Consider the following 22,064-nt stretch of genomic DNA (forward strand, 5'->3'; position numbering starts at 1 on the left):
ACTTTGTGTCATTCTGCTATGGGGGGGGGGGGGCAGGTCTTCCTTGGGAAGATTTATTTGTATTCTGCCTGGCAGTTTGGGAAGGTGGGGTTATTGATTAATATCCTGCCTTTATTATTATTATTTTTACAAATAATTCCAGGCAGTGTACCCAATACTCCTCCCTCCTCCTACTTTCCCCACAATAACCACAATCCCGTGAGGTGGGCTGAGCTGAGCGATAAGAGAGACCGATTGGCCCAAAGTCACCCAGCTGGCTTTCCTGCCTAAGGCAGGACTAGAACTCGCCGCCTCCCAAAATGTCCGTCGTAAGCAAGGAGGCTGCTCCGGGAGTTTCGCCCCACCTTACAACCTTTTTTTTATTTTGCTGCGGTTGTTAAGCGAATCACGGCAGTTGTTAAGCGAATCTGGCTAACACCCCCCCCTTCCCGCCACTGACTTGGTTGCCGGAAGCCAGCTTGGGAAGGTCACCAATGGGGATCGCGCAACCTCGGAATTAGTGCAACTGTCGTAAGTACATGCCAGTTGCCAAGTCTTTGAATACGGATCATGTGATTGTGGGGATGTTGCAATGGTCGTAAGTGTGAAAAGTGGTCACAAGTCACTTTTATCGGTGCTGTTGTCATTTAGAGCAGTCGCTAAACGAGTGGTTGTAAGGCAAGAACTACCTGTATTTGGGGCTTAGGAGGCCCAAATACAGGCAGTGCTCGACTTAGAAGCCTAATTCACTCCCAAATTACCCTCGCTAAGCTGTTAGGTGAGTTTTGCCCCATTTTACGACCTTTCTTGCCACAGTTGTTAAGGGAATCGATGCGGTTGTTAAGTTAGCGACACGGTGGAGGAGTGAAACACAGCCTGACATTTCTTACATAAAACGTACAATAGTGGCCAAAATTGTGGAAACCTTTTGGGAAAAGTGTACAGTAGAAATGCCACTTTTGGTTAAGTTTCCACCCATTTTTCTTCTCATTTCTTTATAACTGTAGCCTTGTTCACTTAATAATACTATTTTACATCGCTTTCTGGGCGACCAGTCAGCTCTTTGCACCATGGCTTTAATTTTATTACGTCTTACAAGCTCACTCAATAAAAGAACACACAAAAAAAACCCAACCATCTTTATAGCCATCACACAACACACTGACAAATGTCCTCCTCTCGGCTTCAATACAGGACATCAATAACTGAATCTTACGGTGATCTGATTGGCTCATGGCCAAAACAAGATGATGCCTGATTGGCTGTGTAAACACTCATGCTCATTGGCTACAATCAGAGGAAGGAAAGCTACCTGAGATCAACCTAAGCAAGTTGTGCTTCCTTTTTCTGGTTATTTGGCTATAACCCAGTGATGGTGACATCCTGTGTGGTTTTTGTGAGTGTGGGTCTGGTGTCATTTTTTGTGTTAGGGAGTCGTTTGTCAGTAAGGGCGGGTTTCCAAATGGCTGGTAGGCGGGTGTCACCACCACACATCCACGCAAAAAGCAAACCCAAAGCCACACCGATGATGAGCCACAACCACAAACCAGAAGCCAGACCACAGCTGCATCATTAGCCACTTTAAACCCCTCCAATCCATACATGAAGCAAACTGACACCCTCCATGAAGATGAGGCACGACCACGAAGCCAAAAAATAGCAATTCAGCTCACCATTTTAAACCCCCCTGCAACTCAGACTAACCTGAGCACAACAAAGCCCCCACCCAAACAGAACACTCCCCGAGCCAATCAGAGCACAGCCAACCCCCCCAGCCAATCAGAGCACAGCCAAGCTCCTAACCAATTAGAACACACCTCCATCCAATCAGAACACAGCCAAGCTCTCATCCAATCAGTTCATATCCCCACTGGCAGTTAAAAGGAGGAAACAGCTACAATCACACATTGCTCCTAGAAGCACGAAGCCGAAAGCACCAGCCTGAAGATGACGAATGAGACTTCGTTGAAACGTCGCCAAGACACTTCCAATTTGATGCGGGAGAAAACCCGAATGACCAAAGATCTACATACAAACACCCGCGAAAACCTCAGAAAACACACACACATACATACATACATACATACATACATACATACATACATATTTATATTTATATTTATATTTATTTATTTATGATACTTCTCCCCAAAAGAAAGTGATGTTATTAGCCATCAAACCTCAAAAAATACGCTTTTCCCAAAAGGTTTCCACAATTTTGGCCACTACTGTAGGTACGTTCACCAGTGGGGGAAATACAGGTAGTCCTCGACTTACGACCACAATTGAGCCCCAAATTTCTGTTGCCAAGTGAGACATCCCTCAAGTGGCTTTTGCCCCATTTTACGACCTGGCTTGCCACAGTTGTAAAGTGAGACACCGCAGTTCGCAACACGGTCGTTAAACGAATCTGTCTTCCCCCATCGACTTTGCTTGTCGGAAGGTCGCAAAAGGAGATCACGTGACACCTCCTCCCCGGGACTCTGTCATAAGTACATGCCAGTTGCCGAGCCTCTGAATTCTGATCACATGACTGCGGGGACACTGCCACCGTCGTAAATACGAGTCAGTTGCCAAGGGTCCGAATTTCGATCTCGTGACCGTGGGGCATGCTGCACGCTGGTCGTTAAGCGTGAAAAAGGGTCGTAAGTCACTTTTTTAAATGCTGTTGTCACTTTGAACTGTCACTAAATGAACTTTTTATAAGCTGCACTCTACCGATATACGGCGCCATAGTGGCAACTCCGATTTTCCACTTGGGGACTCGTGTAGGAAAATGGTGCTCCAATCTTAAATTTGCAGCTGGGATGGCAATTATTTTCCAAGCCCCAGAGACAGGGGTTGTTGACACACAAACAATGGCGCTCCAGGCTATCTTTTTTTTTTGGGTTGTTCCTGGTTACCAAACCAACGGAGCAGATTCCAAGGCAGCAGAGCAGCAGAAGGAAGGCTGAGGCTTATCGGAAAATCAGCCATTCAAATTTCACCCTCTGCAATTTAGACCCGTTGGGTAGCTGTAAGGGCGGGTAGCCCTGTCTTAGTTAACGCCTTACTTACCATAACACTATATACACAGAGCGTAGAACAATAACAGCCACCAGCGTCCCATACATAACCTGGGGGAGAGAGAGAGTTCTGATGAATGCGTTAAAACAACACTGCGCCTGCTTTTCCAGCAAAACCAGGCAAGATGACACTTCGTGGGTTATATTTTTACCTAAGGGTCTTCAAACTTGGCCCCTTTGTGACTTGTGGACTTCAACTCCCAGAATTCCTCAGCCAGCATGGGGGAACCATGGCCCCTTCATGACTTGTGGACTTCAATTCCCAGAATTCCTCAGCCAGCATGGGGAAACTATGGCCCCTTCATGACTTGTGGACTTCAATTCCCAGAATTCCTCAGCCAGCATGGGGGAACTATGGCCCCTTCATGACTCGCGGACTTCAACTCCCAGAATTCCTCAGCCAGCATGGGGGAACTATGGCCCCTTCATGACTTGTGGACTTCAATTCCAGAATTCCTCAGCCAGCATGGGGGAACTATGGCCCTTTTCTGGACTTCAATTCCCAGAATTCCTCAGCCAGCATGGGGGCCCCTTCATGACTTGTGGACTTCAATTCCCAGAATTCCTGAGCCAGCATGGGGGAACTATGGCCCCTTCATGACTTGGGACTTCAACTCCCAGAATTCCTCAGCCAGCATGGGGGAACTATGGCCCCTTCATGACTTGTGGACTTCAACTCCCAGAATTCCTCAGCCAGCATGGGGGAAACTTGGCCCTTTCATGAATTGTGGACTTCAACTCCCAGAATTCCTCAGCCAGCATGGGGGAAACTATGGCCCCTTCATGACTTGGGGACTTCAACTCCCAGAATTCCTCAGCCAGCATGGGGGAAACTTGGCCCCTTCATGACTTGTGGACTTCAACTCCCAGAATTCCTCAGCCAGCATGGGGGAACTGTGGCCCCTTCATGAGTTGTGGACTTCAACTCCCAGAATTCCTCAGCCAGCATGGGGGAACTATGGCCCCTTCATGAGTTGTGGACTTCAACTCAGCCAGCGTGCCTGGCTGAGGAATTCTGACAGTTGCACTCCACAAGTCATAAAAGGGCCAAGTTTGAAAACCCCTGTTTTTACCCATACCCTTCATCCAGTTTTTGAATGAAAATTTCATTTCATTATAAATGCAATTTCTGAATTCGGCTGAAACAGCAACGATCCCAAGGGGTTTACAGGTTCGTATGTGAAATGCTAAGTCTTTTTTTTTTAAAAGAAATTGAGATAAAACAACAAGTCGCGTGGAACCTGTTATGTGGCGAGTCACTGATATTACACCCCTTGGGTAACCAATAAGATTAAGATTCTTAGTCATCCAGATTCACAGTTTGAGACAATTAAGTGAAAGGTGTTCCAGGGAAGGGTTATGCCAGCTGCAATTAAATGCAGGTTACAGACCCGTGGCTGAGATAGGTTCCCTGGGTGGTTCCTAAGTGGGAAATTGCACAAAAGGCATGAATAGCCGGTTTTCCTGGGTTTTGTGAAGAAGTCAGCTGAAGAACAGCAGCTCAGAGTCGCTTGATAGTGAGATGTAAATTTAATAAATTTGGGGGTCCTTGGGGTTGGTTGCTTTCTTGCAGACGTTTGATTACCAAACTAGGTAACATCATCAGTGCTAGGAGAGAGTGGGGCTTGAGGAGGAGGAGGAAAGAAGAAGGAGGAGGAGGAGGAGGAGGAGGAGGGGGGAAGGGGAAGAGAGAGAAGGAGAATAGAGAAGGAGAAGAAGAAGAAGGAGGAGGAGGGGAAGGAGGGGGGAGGGGAAGAGGGAGAAGGAGAAGAAGGAGAAGGAGAAGAAGAAGGAGGAGGAGGAGGAGGAGGAGGGGAAGAGGGAGAAGGAGGAGGAGAAGGAGGAAGGGGGAGGGGAAGAGGGAGAAGGAGGAGGAGAAGAAGAAGAAGAAGAAGAAGGAAGAAGGAGGAGGAGGGGAAGAGAAAGAAAGAGAAGGAGGAGGAGAAGGAGGAGGAAGAGGAGGAGGAGGAGAAGGAGAAGAAGAAGAAGGAGGAGGAGGAGGAGGGGAAGAGAAAGAAGGAGGAGGAGGAGGAGGAGGAGGAGGAGGAGGAGGGGAAGAGAAAGAAAGAGAAGGAGGAGGAGGAAGAGGAGGAGAAGGAGGAGGAGGAGGAGGAGGAGGAGGAGGAGGAGAAGGAGAAGAAGAAGAAGAAGAAGAAGAAGAAGAAGAAGAAGAAGAAGAAGAAGAAGAAGAAGGAAGAAGAATAAGAAGAAGAAGAAGAAGAAGAAGAAGAAGAAGAAGAAGAAGAAGAAGAAGAAGAAGAAGAAGAAGAAGAAGAAGAAGAAGAAGAAGAAGAAGAAGAAGAAGAAGAAGAAGAAGAAGAAGAAGAAGAAGAAGAAGAAGAAGAAGAAGAAGGGGATCTTCAGAGCTGCCCAGTGCCTCCCCTGGATGCATCTGAGAAGACCTCCAAATCAGCCTGGAAAACGGAGCTGCTTCCCTGCCACCCTTCAGCAACAACAATCCAGGCCTGTTGTGTAGGACTTAGGGTAGTAAACAGGTATCTCAACTACAGGCTATCCTCAGCCCCATCCTTCCTCAATTCAGCAGAAGTGCCAGGAGCAGCTTCCGCGGTTTAACTCCACCACCTCGTATTCCTGCAGGGATGGGAGATGCCGCCCGCCCCGTAGGAAACCAGGAATATGCAGATGCTCCTCCTCTATTTGTATCTGCTGATTAGTGGGTATCACCTTTGGGTTTGTATGGCCTGGCTCTGGGACACAGCCCGGGGCCTTGGGTGTGTGGCTGAGCCTGCATTATGATTGTGTTGACTGTGTTGGAAATTTTATCACTATTTATTGCTTTTGTCCTGACCTGTTTTAACTTGCTCTATTGCTCTGGAGACGGGCAGCCCACTAAATGTGCCCCGTTTTATGACCTTTCAAGGCACGGTTGCTAAGTGGATCGCCGCAGCCGCCATTAACCCCCGTTGTAAAGTGAACCACTGCATTTGTTAAGTTAGTAAACCTGGTTGTTGACTGAAACTGGCTTCCCCATTGGCTTTGCCTGTGGCCAAAAGGGATCCGGTGATCCCGGGACACTGCGGCCATCATACAGAGGACTTCCTTTTCATGTATCTTCTAATCCAGGGCTTTTCAACCTTTTCACCCACTGTACCACTTTTAGGAGATGGCAACATCCGAGGACCACCGGTCGCCTAGCAAGGTGTCAAAAACTTGATGACCCCCCCCCAAAAGGAAAAAAGCGATAAAATACAGGGAGTCCTCGACTTACATCAGTTCACTTAGTGACTGTTTGAAGTTACAGTGGCACCAAAAAAAGTGCCCCCCAAGGCACAGCCGAGCAAGACACCTGCCTGCCCGCCCGGCCGTACTCTTCCTCCTGTCTGAGGTTTTCATTGTTGTGAGCATTTCTGTTGAGGATTGGCAGCGAGGGTGGGGTGGGGGGTGTTTGATTTTTATTCCCCCCCCCCCGTCTGCTGGGTGGTTGCAGCAAGTTTTGGTCACTTCCCATGACCCTGGGACACTGTGACCGTCATAAACATGAATCAGTTGCCAAGCATCTGAATGTAAATCACAAGACCCTGGAGAGGCTGCAACATTCCGGCTGATCGGCGTTTCTTCTGGGCTCAGCAGAAGCGCCAGGATCAGCGCTGAGCTCCAGCTGGATCCTGGCGCTGATCCTGGCGCTTCGGCTGAGTCCCGACAGCCCTGCAGCTCCAGGCATCTCTCGCTCAGGCTTGTGCGATGCTGCCACCGGTTCAGCTCATTCCCCTCAATTTTCTAGGATGGTCGCGTACCACCTGCCAGGTGCCAATGCACCACAGGTGGTACCCGTACCCCTGGTTGAAAAGCCCTGATCTAATAAAACACAGGTCATTCTCAATTTAGGATGACAATGGAGCCCAGCATTTCTGTTGCTAAGTGAGACAGTTATCAAGTGAGATTTTTTTTTCCCCATTTCACGACCTTTCTTGCCACAGTTGTTAAGTGAATCACTGCAGTTGATATTTGGAAATCAGTTGAAAATAAGGATTTTATCGGTTTAATATTTAAAAATTAGATTTAAAAGGGAAAAGAAAATTAAGTATTGTGAATATGTTTGATCTATTGATTAACCCGGGCAATATATATATACTGGTTTTGATTTATTAAAGGGGATTTTGTGTTATTAAGTAGATGATTTAATATGGCAGGAAATGGATAACTCTTAGGAGATAGAATAAGATTATATTCAAATAGAGTTTGCTGCTCAGAAGGTCACAAAAAGGGGATCACACATAATAATAATAATAACAACAACAACAACAATAATAAAGTTGGAAGGGACCTTGGAGGCCATCTAGTCCAACCCCCTGCTCAGGCAGAAAACACTATACCATTTCAGACAAATGGCTATCCAGTCTCTTCTTAAAAACTTCCAATGTTGGAGCATTCACTGCTTCTGGAGGCAGGTAGTTCCACTGGTTAATTGTTCTAACTGTCAGGAAGTTTTTCCTTAGTTCCAGGTTGCTTCTCTCCTTGGTTAGTTTCCATCCGTTGCTTCTTGTCCTGCCTTCTGTGCTTTGGAGAAGAGCTTGACTCCCTCTTCTTTGGGGCAGCCCCTGAGATACTGGAACACTGCTATCATGTCCCCCTCGTCCTTCTCTTCGTTAAACTAGACATTCCCAATTCCAGCAACTGGTCTTCACGTGTTTTAGCCTCCAGTCCCCTAATCATCTTTGTTGCTCTTCTCTGTACTCTTTCTAGACTCTCAACATCTTTTTTTACATAGTGGTGAACCCGGGGACACTGTGACAACCGTTATGTATGAACCCGTTGCCAAGCTTGTGGATTTTGATCATGGGATGCTACAGTGGTCATAAGCGGGAAAAGACAGCCATAGGTCTGTCATTGTAACTTCAAACGAATGTTTTTAAGTCAATGACCGCCTGTGTGTGGATCTACTCCGGTGGCATGAATCCTTCTGCAGCTTGTTGTGATATCCTTAAGTGGCCAAAAAGGCCACTTAAATCTAGTACAGGTTAAGCTCTCGACTTACAACAGTTCATTTTTTCTGAGCGTTCAAAGTTACAACGGCACTGGAAAAAAGTGTGACTTATGATCGTTTTTCACACGACTGTTGCAGCCTTCCCCAGGGTCACGTGATCAGAATTCGGGCACGTGGCCACTGACTCATATTTATGACGGTCGGAGTGTCCCTGAGGGTGTTTGTGTGTGTGTGTGTGTGTCACGTGATCCCCTTTTGCGACCTTCCGACAAGGAAAGTCGATGGGGGGGGGGGGGGAGACAGATTCCTTTAACAATTGTGTTACGGACTTAAGAACTGCAACGATGTGCTTAACAAGTGTGGCTAGAACGGTGGTAAAAATGGGGCAGGAAAAAAAATAAAATAAAACGGGGCGAAACTCACTTTGCAAATGTCCCATTTAACGACATAAATTTTGGGCCTACGTGGAGGACTACCTGTACGGCTTTGGAAAAAAATATACAGTCTCCCTCCTCACGCCTGCCCAACACAGGCAAAAAGGCTTAGCAAACGTAACGACAGACTTTTAAACAAAGTCAAAATGCAATAATCGCAAAACAGGTGCTAATAATTAAACAGGGAAAGGGCTTCGTTGTTCTGGGTCCAAGGCTTCCTTGGGGCTTATTTCATATTGTGCTTACTACAGACAGCATATTTAGAATAACGAATGCTGGGAGGGCAAAGGTTTAATTGCTGCTAAATCATGCAAATTGTCCTGGAGGTACCAGTCCCACCGTCTCTGCTTTGCTTGGAAAAGTGGATTCAAGACTGCTAGTGACTTGCTCATATGGGCATGGCATGGTGGAACACCTACCCAATTTTAATTCTGCTGAAAGGCAAGTTCCTGTCCGTATCCACCCGTGCGAAGTGATTTATTTAGAAACAAATAAAAGTTAAGTTGGTTAAGTGGCAGGGAAACAGGAGAGAAAAGAAAACGGGGCCAAGGAGAATTCTAGCCAGTCCGGGTTATCTTGGTGTTTAGAAAGTCAACGCAAATGTTTATGGAAATCTCCCCCCCCCCCCCCCAAGGCACAATCCACATCCTCTTGGAAATGAAATTCGATGCAACTGGAGGATTTACTAAGTCAACATAAAAGTTTACTATGTTTAGAATGGTATCATCATGTCTGCGACTGGAAAAACGAGCCGGCTATTTGTGTTTCGTATTTTCCCATCTCGAGGCCTAAAAATAAATGGGCGCTATTGTATTTTTCTCCTATTGTTTTTGTTTTTCTCCTATTACTTAGGGATTGGAGGCTAAAACAGAGGAAGAACGGCTGACGGAATTGGGTATGTCTAGTGCAGTGGTTCTCAACCTTTTTAATGCCGTGACCCCCCAACCGGTCGTAAGTCGAGGACTACTCAACTGGGACAGCACCGTTTGCAGAATGGGACTTTTGGCGGGCTCAGCAGGGCAGAGACAGCCTGGACAATTCCTATTGGCTTTGGAAAGCCAATAGAATTAGACTCTACTCAAGAGAGTCTATCCTATTGGCTTTCGAAAGCCAATAGAATAAAAGGGAGCAGCACAGCTAAGGAAAAGGGGGGAAAAAATGGCAGACTGCGTTGTTTGGCGACCCCCGTGAAATGGTCGTTCGACCCCAAATGGGGTCCCGACCCACAGGTTGAGAACCACTGGTCTAGTTTAAAGAAAAGGGCTAGGGGTGACACGATAGCAGACTTCCAATATTTGAGGGGCTACCACAAAGAAGGGTGTGTGTGTGTCAACCTCTTCTCAAAAGCACCTGAAGCCAGAATAAGAAGCAATGGATGGAGACTAACCAAGGAGAAAACCAACCTAGAATTAAGGAGAAATTTCCTATCGGTGACAACAATTAACCAATGGAATGGCTTCCTTCAGAAGTCGTGGGTGACCCATTATCGCTGGAGGCTTTTAAGAAGAGACTGCACAGCCACTTGTCTGAAATGGTACAGGGTCTCCTGCTTGAGCAGGGGGCTGGACTAGATGACCTCCAAGGAACTGACACATATCCACCTGTTGTGGTTCCGGCTAATGAAACATTCCAAAGAACTTCCAGGCATTTATTTTCCTAAAAGTCTTTTACTGTTACAAAATGTCGGCACGGGCACAACGGAGGGATGCTAGGATCCACTTCTCTTCCTCTGAGCAGTTAAATTATCAGCATGTTCCCTCCCTAAATTAGCTGTCATATCTCACACTATCCAAATAGTTGAAGATCAAATGTTTTCTTCCTCTTTCTTTCCCAGGCTTTACCCCCAACCCCCCTTCTGCTCTTTATTAACCCCATATTTACCAGACAAATAGTAGTAAAGTTGGAAGGGACCTTGGAAGTCATCCAGTCCAACCCCCTGCTCGGGCAAGAAACCCTACACCATTTTGGACAAATGGCTGTCCAGTCTCTTCTTAAAAACTTCCAGTGTTGGAGCATTCACTGCTTCTGGAGGCAGGCTGATTGTCAAAAGCAAGAATATACAATATTTGCAGCGTTGACACCACCATGACCAAGGAATTTCCTGCATTCGGAAAGCGGCATGGGACCTGGTGGGATGGGAAGAAGGCCCAAGGCCTGCAGGAGGGGTGGGGGAAATGGGGAGAAGATAGATGGGCAGGCACTCCGGCTTCCCTGTAGTCCAGTGGTTCTCAACCTTTTTAATGCCGCGACCCCCAACCTGTCGTAAGTCGAGGACTACTCAACCGGTCGTAAGTCGAGGACTACTCAACTGGTGCAGCACCGTTTGCAGAATGGGACTTTTGGCGGGCTCAGCAGGGCAGAGACAGCCTGGACAATTCCTATTGGCTTTTGAAAGCCAATAGAATTAGACTCTATTCAAGAGAGTCTCTTCTATTGGCTTTCAAAAGCCAATAGAACAGCGGTTCTCAACCTATGGGTCGCCACCCCATTTGGGGGAAAATGGCGGACTGCGTTGTTTGGCGACCCCCATGAAATGGTCGTTCGACCCCAAATGGGGTCCCGACCCACAGGTTGAGAACCACTGCTGTAGTCGGTCATAAGACTGAATAAACTGCAGGGCACTGCAGTGGCCGTCACTTTGGGACCAGGTCGTTAAGTGGCCTTTTGGACGGGCCGCAACTTTGAATGGCTGACAGTTCATGACTCAAGCACTACTTCTAATTTAGTAAGATGCTAGGCTTGTAAAAAGAAAGCAATCCATCAAAGGAATGCCGGCTACGTCTGCAGATCTGGGGTGTTTGTTAGTCTCTCCTCACAGCCTTAGCTTGAAGAGGGGGACTCTAGCTAAAGGAATCCAAGATTTAGAACATAGAATAACAAAGCTGGATGGGATCTTGGGGGGTCTTCTAGTCCAGGGCTTTTTCAACCAGTGGTATGGGTACCACCTGTGGTACATTGGCACCTGGCAGGTGGTAGGTGACCATGCTAGAAAAGGGGTAGCGGGGAGGGGAATGAGCTGAACCGGTGGCAGCACTGCACAAGCCTGAGCGAGAGACGGCTGGAGCTGCAGGGCTGGCAGGGCTCAGTGGAAGCCCCAGGATCAGTGCTGCTTTCCAGCTGATCAGCGCTTCTTTGGGACTGTCAGGGCTCAGCGGAAGCACCAGGATCAGCGCCAGGCTCCAGCTGGAGCTCAGCATTGATCCTGGCCCTTCTGCTGAGCCCAGAAGAAGCACCAATCAGCTGGAAAGCAGCACTGATCCTGATGTTTCTGGTGAGCCCAGAAGAAACGCCGATCAGCTGGAATGTTGCAGCCTCTCCAGGGTGGTAGTGGGGGAATGAGCTGAACTGGTGGCAGCACCGCACAAGCCTGAGCGAGAGACGGTTGGAGCTGCAGGGCTGTCAGGGCTCAGTGGAAACGCCAGGATCAGCGCCAGGCTCCACCTGAAGCTCGGCGCTGATCCTGGTGCTTCTGCTGAGCCCTGAAGAAGCACCAATCATTTGGAAAGCAGCACTAATCCTGACGCTTCTGCTGAGCCCTGAAGAAGCACCGATCAGCTGGAATGTTGCAGCATTTCCAGGGTCTTGTGATTTACATTCAGATGCTTGGCCACTGATTCATATTTATGACGGTCACAGTGTCCCAGGGTCATGTGAAGTGACCAAAACCTGCTGCAACCACCCAGCAGGCGGGGGGAATAAAAACCAAACACCCCCCACCCCACCCCCATTGCCAATCCTCAACAGAAATGCTCACAACCATGAAAACCTCGGACAGGAGGAAGAGCGCGGGTGGGCGGGCAGGCAGGTGTCTTGCTCAGCTGTGGCTTGGGGGAGGGGCACTTTTTTCAGTGCCATTGTAACTTCAAACAGTCACTCAGCACACTGTTGTAAGTCGAGGACTACCTGTATTTTATCACTTTTTTCCTTTTTTTGGGGGGGGGGGTGATCAAGTTTTTGACAACTTGCTAAGCAACCGGTGGTCCTCGGATGTTGCCATATCCTAAAAGTGGTACAATGGGTGAAAAGGTTGAAAAGCCCTGTTCTAGTCCAATTCCCCGCTCAAGCAAGAGGCCCTAGACCAGAGGTCCCCAACCTTTTGGGCACCAGGGACCAGTTCCGTGGAGAGAGGTTTTTCTGCGGACTGGAGGGTGCGTGGTTTTGTGTGCTGCCTGCATCCCGCGGATGGGGCTTTGCTAGTTTGTGTGGACCGGTTGCTGGCATGCTGTGGCCCAGTACCGGTCCACGGACCAGGGGTTGGGAACCCCTGCCCTATACCATTCTGGACAAATGGCTGCCTAACCTCTTCTTGAAAATCTCCAGCGATGGGGCACCCACAACTTCTGTAGACCAGCTGACTGATTGTTCTCATTGTGGGGAAGTTTCTCCTTAGCTCTGTGTTTCATCTCTCTTTAACAAGCTTCCACCCATTACTTCTTGTCCTGCCCTAAGAGGTCATCCAGTCAACCCTGCTGAGAGCTGCCTGACCACCCTCAGTGCAGGGAGCCACCCATTTTAACTTCAATAAATATTTTTTTTTGCACTCAAAAAGAAGATTATCTGGCTCTCGTAACATAACTGGGTGAGCCTTCCGAACGCTTTTTTTTTTCCTTCTCCAAATGCAGGAAAAGCTGCTTTAGGAAATGAAGCCGCTGTGTGTTTGAGTAAACGCTGACGATCTTGAATTGGACGTATGTGTGCAACGTGTGGAATTATGCAACAGGGATCTTCCCAGCCTGAAGGTCTCCAATTATGATGGAATGCCCAGCTGATTCAGTCCATAGAGCTGGGGAAACCTAATATTAATATACAAAATTGTATCCGGTGAGCACGTGAGCTCTCTAATTGCAAAGCCCACCTGGACTGACATATTGCAGGAGAAGGACTGGCAGAATCTGGGGGCGGAGTCAAAAGAGGAATCAGCCTAATAGTCACCAGAGAAATAAATCTAACTGCCCTTGGATTCAGTTGACCCTTATCTAAGTGTTAGCAGGTGCTGACTGCTAGTTGAAGATGTTCCTTTGCATAGGCTTTTAAGCAACAAATGAGCAATAAACCACGTGTAGATCTTGTCTTTCATGCCCGACACATATCCACATTGACCAGACTAGGAGATTTAAAAAAAAATGGACAAGTCAATTAACATTTTCTAAGTTGAAACAGAAATAAACAATTACCTGATGGAATACAGGCTGCTTCCAGTTTAGGTATACCTGCAAAATGCAAACACAAGATACTGTTATCCTCTCGGCACTGATGGATAAACAGTTGGGAAAAAGTCATGGAACACTGTGTGACAACCGCGACACAAAGGTGGATAGATATGGCGATACCGCCCCCCCCAACAGATGAATGGTGGGTGAAGAGGTTAAAACTTGCTGAAATGGCCAAATGGACTTGTTTGATTAGAGAGAAGATAATTATCTATGTTTAGTGGTCAGTGGAAATCCCTTATGGTATTTTTGTGTAAAAAAAAAAAAAGTAAACTTTATGGTTTTGATCATTAGGCAAGGGACAGTAGGGAAAAAAGAGATAAATGATGTAACTTTAGAGAAAGAGGTATAATTGCATTTGTTACTGCTGTAAAAATAATTTACAATTATACCCCCTTTTCTATTTCTATTTTCTATTTCTCCCGCTAACCTTTTTTCTTTTTTGCACCTTTAGTTTTTTTCTTTCTTTCCTTTTTTTCTTAGTCATTCTATTTCATTTGGTATTAGTCTTATTCTTCTGTTTAAAATTTTCAATAAAATTATATGTATGTGTGTGTGTATATATATATATACACATACACACACACACACACACAAATATATATCCTCGAAGCACGAAGTTGAAAACACCAGCCTGAAGATGACGAATGGGACTTCGTCAAAACGTGGCCAAGACACTTCCAATTTTACGCGGGAGAAAACCCGAACAACAAAAGACTTACATACAAACACCCGCGAAAACCTCAGAAAACAATCAAGATATATATATATATCTGTATGTAGATATAGATATATAGATATATTAAAAAAAGAATTCTGCGAGCAACGGTTTTCAAAGTTGGGCTCCGAAGAAGCAGATTTTGATGATTTTTGAACTTTGGAATGCCTCTGGTTAATGAGCAAAATAATAAAGTAACTGATCATAGAAGAAAGCAGAGCACAAGCTCAGATGGTCATATTTTGGACAAATGGTGTCTAATTTACTGGAGAAGTCCATAATGCTGGGAAAGGTGGAAGGAAAAAGTAGGACCAGAAGCATGGTGGATAGATTTTATTAAAATAGTTGACTGTACTGGAGGGTCTAAAACAGGGATCCCCAACCCCAGGCTGCATCCCAGTACAGATGCTTCTCGTTTAGGAAAATTCACCATTGCTGCAATAAAACAAAACAAAACAAAACAAAAATGCTTTTCCGTATCACAGTACAGGCAGTCCTTGACTTATAACCCTTTGTTTAGTGGCAGTTTAAAGTTACAACAGCACTGAAAAAAAAATGACACAGGACCATTTTTCACATGGCCATTGCGGCATCCCCATGGGCACGGGATCAATGGCTGCTTGGCAACTGGTTGATATTTATGATGGTTTCCCATGTCCCGGGGATCACGTGATCCCCTTTTATGACTTTCTGACCAGGAAATTCAATGGGGAAGCCAGATTCCCTTAACAACCGGGTTACTAACTTAACGGCTGCAATGATTTGCTTAAGTATTGTGGGAAGAAAGGTCACAAAATGGGGGCAAAACTCACTTAACAACTTAGCAACGGGACATTTTGCTAAATGAAATGGTATAGGGCAGGGGTAGGCGACCTTGGCTCTTTCATGGCTGGCTGAGGAATTCTGGGAGTTGAAGTCCCCAAGTCATGAAGGGACCATAGTTCCCTCATGCTGGCTGTGGAATTCTGGGAGTTGAAGTCCAGGAGTCATGAAGGGGCCATAGTTCCCCCATGCTGGCTCAGGAATTCTGGGAGTTGAAGTCCGCAAGTCATGAAGGGGCCATAGTTCCCCCATGCTGGCTCAGGAATTCTGGGATTTGAAGTCCGCAAGTCATGAAGGGGCCAAAGTTCCCCCATGCTGGCTCAGGAATTCTGGGAGTTGAAGTCCACGAGTCATGAAGGGCCCATAGTTCCCCCATGCTGGCTCAGGAATTCTGGGAGTTGAAGTCCACGAGTCATAAAAGAGCCAAGCTTGCCTACCCCTGTTATAGGGTTTCCTGCCTGAGCAGGGGGTTGGAGTAGATGACCTCCAAGGTCCCTTCCAACTTTATTATTGTTGTTGTTGTTATTTTGAACTCAATTATGGTCGTAAGTCGAGGACTACCTGAAAAACAGATGAGAAAGGAACACCCGTGCACTGTTTGCAAGCACCCCACCTCCTTATAAAAACAGCTTGAGTAAGAGAAATCTTGCTTACTATGCTAACGCCAATGCTGTAGGCTAGTAGTAGAAAGATGAGGGGGTAGTTGATTGTTTTCTTGTACTTGAAACACTCGTACCTGAAACAAACAGACAAAACACACAGAGGATTAAAGAGTCCTTAAGGAAGACAAAAGAAATCCTTAATGCACAAGGCTTTCAAACAAGAGCTTTTGGGGAGACTGGGAGCCACAAAACACTTCTTGGCAACTTTAAATTCTTTGTGGCACGTAGGATGCAAATAGTAACGGTATTCCTTCATTTTTCCAATATTGTGCAAATATTATTCTTGCCGCTGTTGTGACACGTAAAAATCAAATACAGGCTTTGTTTGTTAATCTTTTCTGGCATTGTACCTAATAAAAAAAAAGTTCAGGTTTAAAACCTACATGTTCTCCCAACATCTTTTCTAACCAAGTATGTATCTTTTTCCAATAATTCTTTACTTTATCACGTGTCCACCAAACGTGATGATAATACATGCCTGATTGACTATGAGACTGAAAGAAAAAGAAGAAAGAGTATATTATCAAACTTGGGACTTATTTTACAGATGGTTAGAGGAAAGAATAAAGGATTAGGCCACTAGGAATTAAATATGTGTTAGCGTAGTTAAACTCAGGCAACATGTTGGTTGAAAAATTATTATTGTAAGTTTGAAAAAAATGAATAAAATCCTATTTTTTAAAAAAGGGATGCAAATAGTAAGGGGACTTGTTTGTAAGTTGCTGCTGCTGCAGGATGATTATTATTCAATAAATTTATATGCCGCCCATCTCATCCGAAGTGACTCTGGGTGGCTTACATTATAATAAAACATAGGCCTATAAAAACAAATATCCAAATAATTAAAATGTCAAAAGAAGGCAGGCTAAATCTTGTGGGAGGTGGCTCAGATTCTGCCAGTTCTATGCATGATTCGGCAGAAAGGCGAGAAATTTCAAAGCCATGGTAATGTGGGAGGAAAAAAGCACACCCTAGGTCAGGGATAGGCAACATCGGCTCTTTTATGACTCATGGACTTCAACTCCCAGAATTCCTGAGTCAGCTATGCTATGAGTCAGGAATTCAGCTATGCTGACTCAGGAATTCTGGGAGTTTGAAGTCCATGAGTCATAAAAGAGCCGAGGTTGCCTACCACTGCCCTAGGTTATGCCTTTTCCAAATGAAGGTGATCTGAAATAGGAATAAATAAATATTCATGCCTGTTCATTTTGTTTTCGGCTTTGGCAAGCCGAAATTGCAGATCTCTGCGTTATACAAACTTGTCAAACTTGTTTCAATAAGAGGCATAACCTATCTTTGTCATTCTTAAAATAAAACACTCAGAACAAAAGAATGTTTTGTGCTTCCCCCCCTTCTCTAAAATTAGATCCACGTACAATAAAGCAAGAGGCACAGTATATTAAGAACAAAATTGTTTCACATTACCAAAAGCATTACTTTATGAACAAATGCTCTCTCCCCCGCTTATATTATATATATTATATTAACCACTATAATAAATGATGATTGCACATTTTAGTACAGCTTAAGATTAGAGGGGGGGAAAATGGAAAATCAAACATTCAAAGCACATTATGGGCTTTGCCGTGCCATCAAACTGTCACCAGAGCACAGACTTTAATGATTTGATAAATTTAGAACCAAAGAAACTCATCATCAGTTTATTGGGGGGGGGAGGTTGTTTCAGCAATTTTTTAAAAAAGGGATTGAGTTTATTTGGGAGTTACTGTAAAAAAAAAAAAAAAACTAGGATGTCAAATATAGATGCTTATTCTTCTCTCAGAGTTACCAATGTCTAGAATCAACATTCAATTCTCCAGCAGCTTTGTTTTGCAGAAAAAATCAATCTTTAAGTGTGAAGGCTAAAAATTATTTTAAAAAAATCAAGCAAGTAAAAAATAAGTTTTGTGGGCCGAAATCTTGGTTTCTTTGTTGGCATACAAGTTACAGCCAGCTGGGTGACTTGGGGCCAATCACCAGGAGACGGTGAGTTCTAGTCCTGCCTTAGGCACAAAAGCCGGCTGGGTGACTTGGGGCGAATCACCAGGAGACGGTGAGTTCTAGTCCTGCCTTAGGCATGAAAGCCAGCTGGGTGACTTGGGGCCAATCACCAGGAGATGGTGAGTTCTAGTTTCACCTTAGCCATAAAAGCTGGCTCGGTGACTATGGGCCAATCACCAGGAGATGGTGAGTTCTAGTCCTGCCTTAGGCACAAAAGCCGGCTGGGTGACTTTGGGCCAATCACCAGGAGATGGTGAGTTCTAGTCCCGCCTTAGGCATGAAAGCCGGTTGCGTCAATCACTAGGAGATGGTGAGTTGTAGTTTCACCTTAGCCATGAAAGCCGGCTGGGTGACTTTGGGCCAACCACCAGGAGATGGTGAGATGGCGAGTTCTAGTCCAGCCTTAGCCATGAAAGCCGTTTGGGTGACTGGGCCAATTACCAGGAGGTGGAGAATTCTAGTCCCTCCCTGCAGATTCAGTACTGTACCTCCCATAGCTATTTCAGCACCCATGCCTATGCGAGTGAGATCCAATTTAAGTCTGTGAGGAACTCTTAATTGTTCATGAGTTATGAAAGAGAAACAGATGACAGACACTTACAGGCAGTAGACAAAAACGCAACAACTGTAGATCATGGGCAGCTCATCCAACAGCTGCAAAAAGCAGAACAAAAAGGATTATTTGTGCACATAGAAAAGATTCAAAGAAAGATGGCGGCCCCAAGTCAAAATGGCTAGAGCACGGCAACTTTTAGTGAACAGGGTCAGCATTAATTTTTTTGCTTTAATGAGGGAGGGAGCTAAGAACTGCAATGGAGAAGAAGATGCATAAAAGTTGGACCCAAAGTTTTCAATATTGGAAGACTGCTATCACGTCACCCCTGGTCCTTCTTTTCATTAACCAGACATATCAAACACAAGGCCCGAGGGCCGGATGTGGCCTGCAAAGTGGTTTCATGTGGCCCGCAAAACCATCCTGGAAACAGTGAGGGAACGGCCCCCGCTGCCTTGATCCTGGCCCAGGCCGGCCGGGAGCCAATGTACAATTTTGTGGTGGCCATCTATGCTGAAACGCATTCAGTCTTAGCTCCACAAGGCCGTCCAGAAACAGCGAGGAACCAGCCCCTCCTGCGTTGCCCCGCCCCCTGGGTGCATGGTGGGGAATGTGAGGAATGAAGAAATGCACCATCGCCTGGAAGTGGCCAGCAAATGGCCCTCGCCTACTTCACATATCCGGCTTGATGGGCTACGGTGGAGGGGTTTCAGCAGGCAGTGAGGCTCCTCCAGTGGACCATGCTTTGGCACTTGCCCCAGTCCCCCCCCCTTCTGCCAGAGACCCTCAGATCTGTCCCACTCCTGCCCAGGCCCCCACAGGCACCCTTGACGCGAACGATGTAGAGCTGGCCACGCCCACCCAGTAGGCCACACCCACCCAGTAGGCCATGCCCACCCTGGCTACACCTGCCCCCCCCAAGGACAACCGCAATGCTGATGTGGCCCTCAATGAAACTGAGTTTGACATCCCTGAACTAAACATACCCAATGCCTGCAATTGTTCTTTGTTAAGTTTTAGCTTCCAGTCCCTTAATCTTCTTTGTTGCTCTTCTCGTCACTCTTTCCAGTCTCAACATCTTGTTTATATTGTGGTGATCAAAACTGGATGCCGTATTCCAGGTGTGGCCTTACCAAAGCCTTATAAAGCGGTATCAACACTTCACGTGATCTTGGTTCTATCCTTGTTAATGCAGCCTAGCAATGTGTTGGCTTTTTGGGTGGCTGCAGCACACGGCTGGCTCCTATTTAAGGGACTGTCCACCAGATTCCAATTATGTATAGGCCAGTGGTGGCGAACCTATGGCATGGGTGCCAGAGACGGCACTCTGGGCACGCGTGCCGTCGCCCCAGTCCTAGGCTTTCAGCTGGGTTTTATAAAACCTTTTTGCTTTAGGCCTCCGCCGCCATGTGCAAAAAAAAAAAAAAAAAAGGTTCTATCAATCAGTCAATTTCAACTTCTCGCGGGGGGGAAAAAAAAGATCTTGCAAAGTTGGAATTGATTGATTGAACTTTTTAGTCCCACCCAGTCTGCTGTTACCACCGCAGCCACACCCACCCGATTGGCCACACCCACCCGGCATCCGACGATGCATAATTGGCTTTTGGATTGCAGTTTGGGCACTCGGTCTCTAAAAGGTTCGCCATCACTGCTATAGGCAGACTTTATTCTAGATTAGTCAATCCTTCTGTATTGTTGTCTGGACTCCTGGATAAAGTATTTTCACTATCCACAGCAGTTGTTACTGGCATATTTGGTCACTAGGAGTTCAAAATAATAGCCCATAATCAATCCACCGCAAAACAAACTATGAATGCACCCCTACCAACCAAGCAGGAAAGCAAAACGGATCCAGGCAGCTCACTTTGCAATGGATACAAAAGGTGCACGCTTTTTCAAGGGCTACTAACCTGCATTTCATACTTCAGGGTCATGTGGAAGCACCAGGAGCCCAGGCCCACGGCTGAAATCCAAATGAGAAAGGATTATGCATATGTTGTATGTAGTATGTTTAGGTGTGTGTCATGTGTGCCTTTCACTTTGAGAGCGGGCAACTAAATTTCACTTTTGAAGTGTGCCCTTGTGCCCACAGTAAAAAAAAAAAAAAACGACAATAAAGGTTATCTTATCGATTATGTGAGGAATTCCAAATAGGAGACAGAATTACTGCTTTTGATACTTGGATACATTTCTTTTTCTTATTTATTTTTTATGAAACGCATATGCCTCCCCTCTCGCCAATAAGGCGACTCTGAGTGGCTTACTAAGGTCCCTTCCAGCTCTGTTCTGTTCTGTTCTGTTGTATTCTATTCTATATTCTATTCTATATCCTATCCCAGTGGTGGCGAACCTATGGCACGGGTGCCCGAGGCGGCACTCAGAGCCCTCTCTGTGGGCATGCACGCCGTCGCCCCAGTCCTAGGCCTTCAGCTGGGTTTTGTAAAACCTTTTCACTTTAGGCCTCTGACGCCGTGTGCAAAAAAAAAAAAAAAAGTCTAATCAATCAAATCAATTTCAACTTCTTGCAGGAAAAAAAATCTTGCAAAGTTGGAATTGATTGATTGAACTTTTTAGTCTCACCCAGTCTGCCATTACCACCGCAGCCACGCCCACCCAATGGGCCACACCCACCCGGCACCCGATGATGCATAAGTGGATTTTGGGTTGTAGTTTGGGCACTCAGTCTCTAAAAGGTTCGCCATCACTGTCCTATCCTATCCTATCCTATATCCTATATCCTACTCTATATCCTATTCTATATTCTATCCTATCGCATCCTATCCTATCTCCTATCCTTTCTCTTCTCTATTTTCTATTCTAATTCTATTCTATTCATTCTTAATTCTATTCTATTCATTCTTAATTCTATTCTATTCTATTCTATTCTATTCTATTCTATTCTATTCTATTCTATTCTATTCTATTCTAGCTTTGAATGATATGCTGGTATTACTTTTTAAAAGTGTTATTGCTTATTTTTCTTCCACAGTCAGTAGTGGCCACCAGCATACGCAAGAACCTCAGGAATAAAGAGAAAGCTATTAGTGGATGAACCATAGTTAGAAAGTAGAGAGAATCCTCAGCTTACAACCACAATTGAGCCCAAAGTTTATGTGGCTAAATGAGACACGGGCTAAGTGAGTGTTTGCCCCATTTTACAACTTTTTCTTGCCACAGTTGTTAAGTGGATCCCTGCAGTTGTCAAGTTAGCAACACAGTTGTTAAGTGAATCCGGCTTCCCCACTGACTTGGCTTGTCAAGGTCGCCAAAGGGGATCATATCTCACACACACACACACACACACAGAGAGAGAGAGAGAGAGAGAGAAAGAGAGAGAGAGATGCTGCAACTGTCATAAATATGAACCAGTTGTCAAGCATCCGAATGTCAATCAGATGACTCTGGGGACGCTGGAATGGTCGTAAGAGTGAACAACGGTCACGGGGTCACTTTTTCCCGTGCTGTTGTAACTTTGAACGGTCACTAAATGAATCGTTGTACATTAAGGACAACTTGTAGTCTCTTCCGAGATATTGGGGCTTGCCCTTCTTCAAGTATCTGGACAGACACCAAGAATGGTCTGAGCTACTTAAAAATCCGTGGAGCTGACAATTATGAGGTGCCTCCAGCATCTGTCTGGTTTCAGTGCCTCTGATGTCTCCCGTTAATGAGATG

At 45.8% G+C, this 22,064-nt stretch overlaps 1 protein-coding gene across 2 annotated transcripts in view; it reads right to left on the reverse strand.

The window, feature by feature from the left end:
* ACER3 (alkaline ceramidase 3) overlaps positions 1-22,064 on the reverse strand; it is a 63,071-nt gene that overhangs the window by 10,278 nt on the left and 30,729 nt on the right. For both annotated transcript variants that reach the window (XM_039369809.1, XM_039369810.1), the window contains exons 3-7: positions 20,300-20,352; positions 18,438-18,490; positions 15,828-15,909; positions 13,598-13,633; positions 3,037-3,095 (exon numbers count right to left, since the gene is read on the reverse strand). In XM_039369809.1, coding sequence (XP_039225743.1) covers positions 3,037-3,095; positions 13,598-13,633; positions 15,828-15,909; positions 18,438-18,490; positions 20,300-20,352 — 283 coding nt within the window. The remainder of the gene's footprint in view (positions 1-3,036; positions 3,096-13,597; positions 13,634-15,827; positions 15,910-18,437; positions 18,491-20,299; positions 20,353-22,064) is intronic.

The sequence above is a fragment of the Crotalus tigris genome, unplaced genomic scaffold, assembly GCF_016545835.1.
Source record: "Crotalus tigris isolate CLP2741 ecotype Arizona unplaced genomic scaffold, ASM1654583v1 scf7180000021252.422678, whole genome shotgun sequence".
Lineage (NCBI taxonomy): Eukaryota > Metazoa > Chordata > Lepidosauria > Squamata > Viperidae > Crotalus > Crotalus tigris.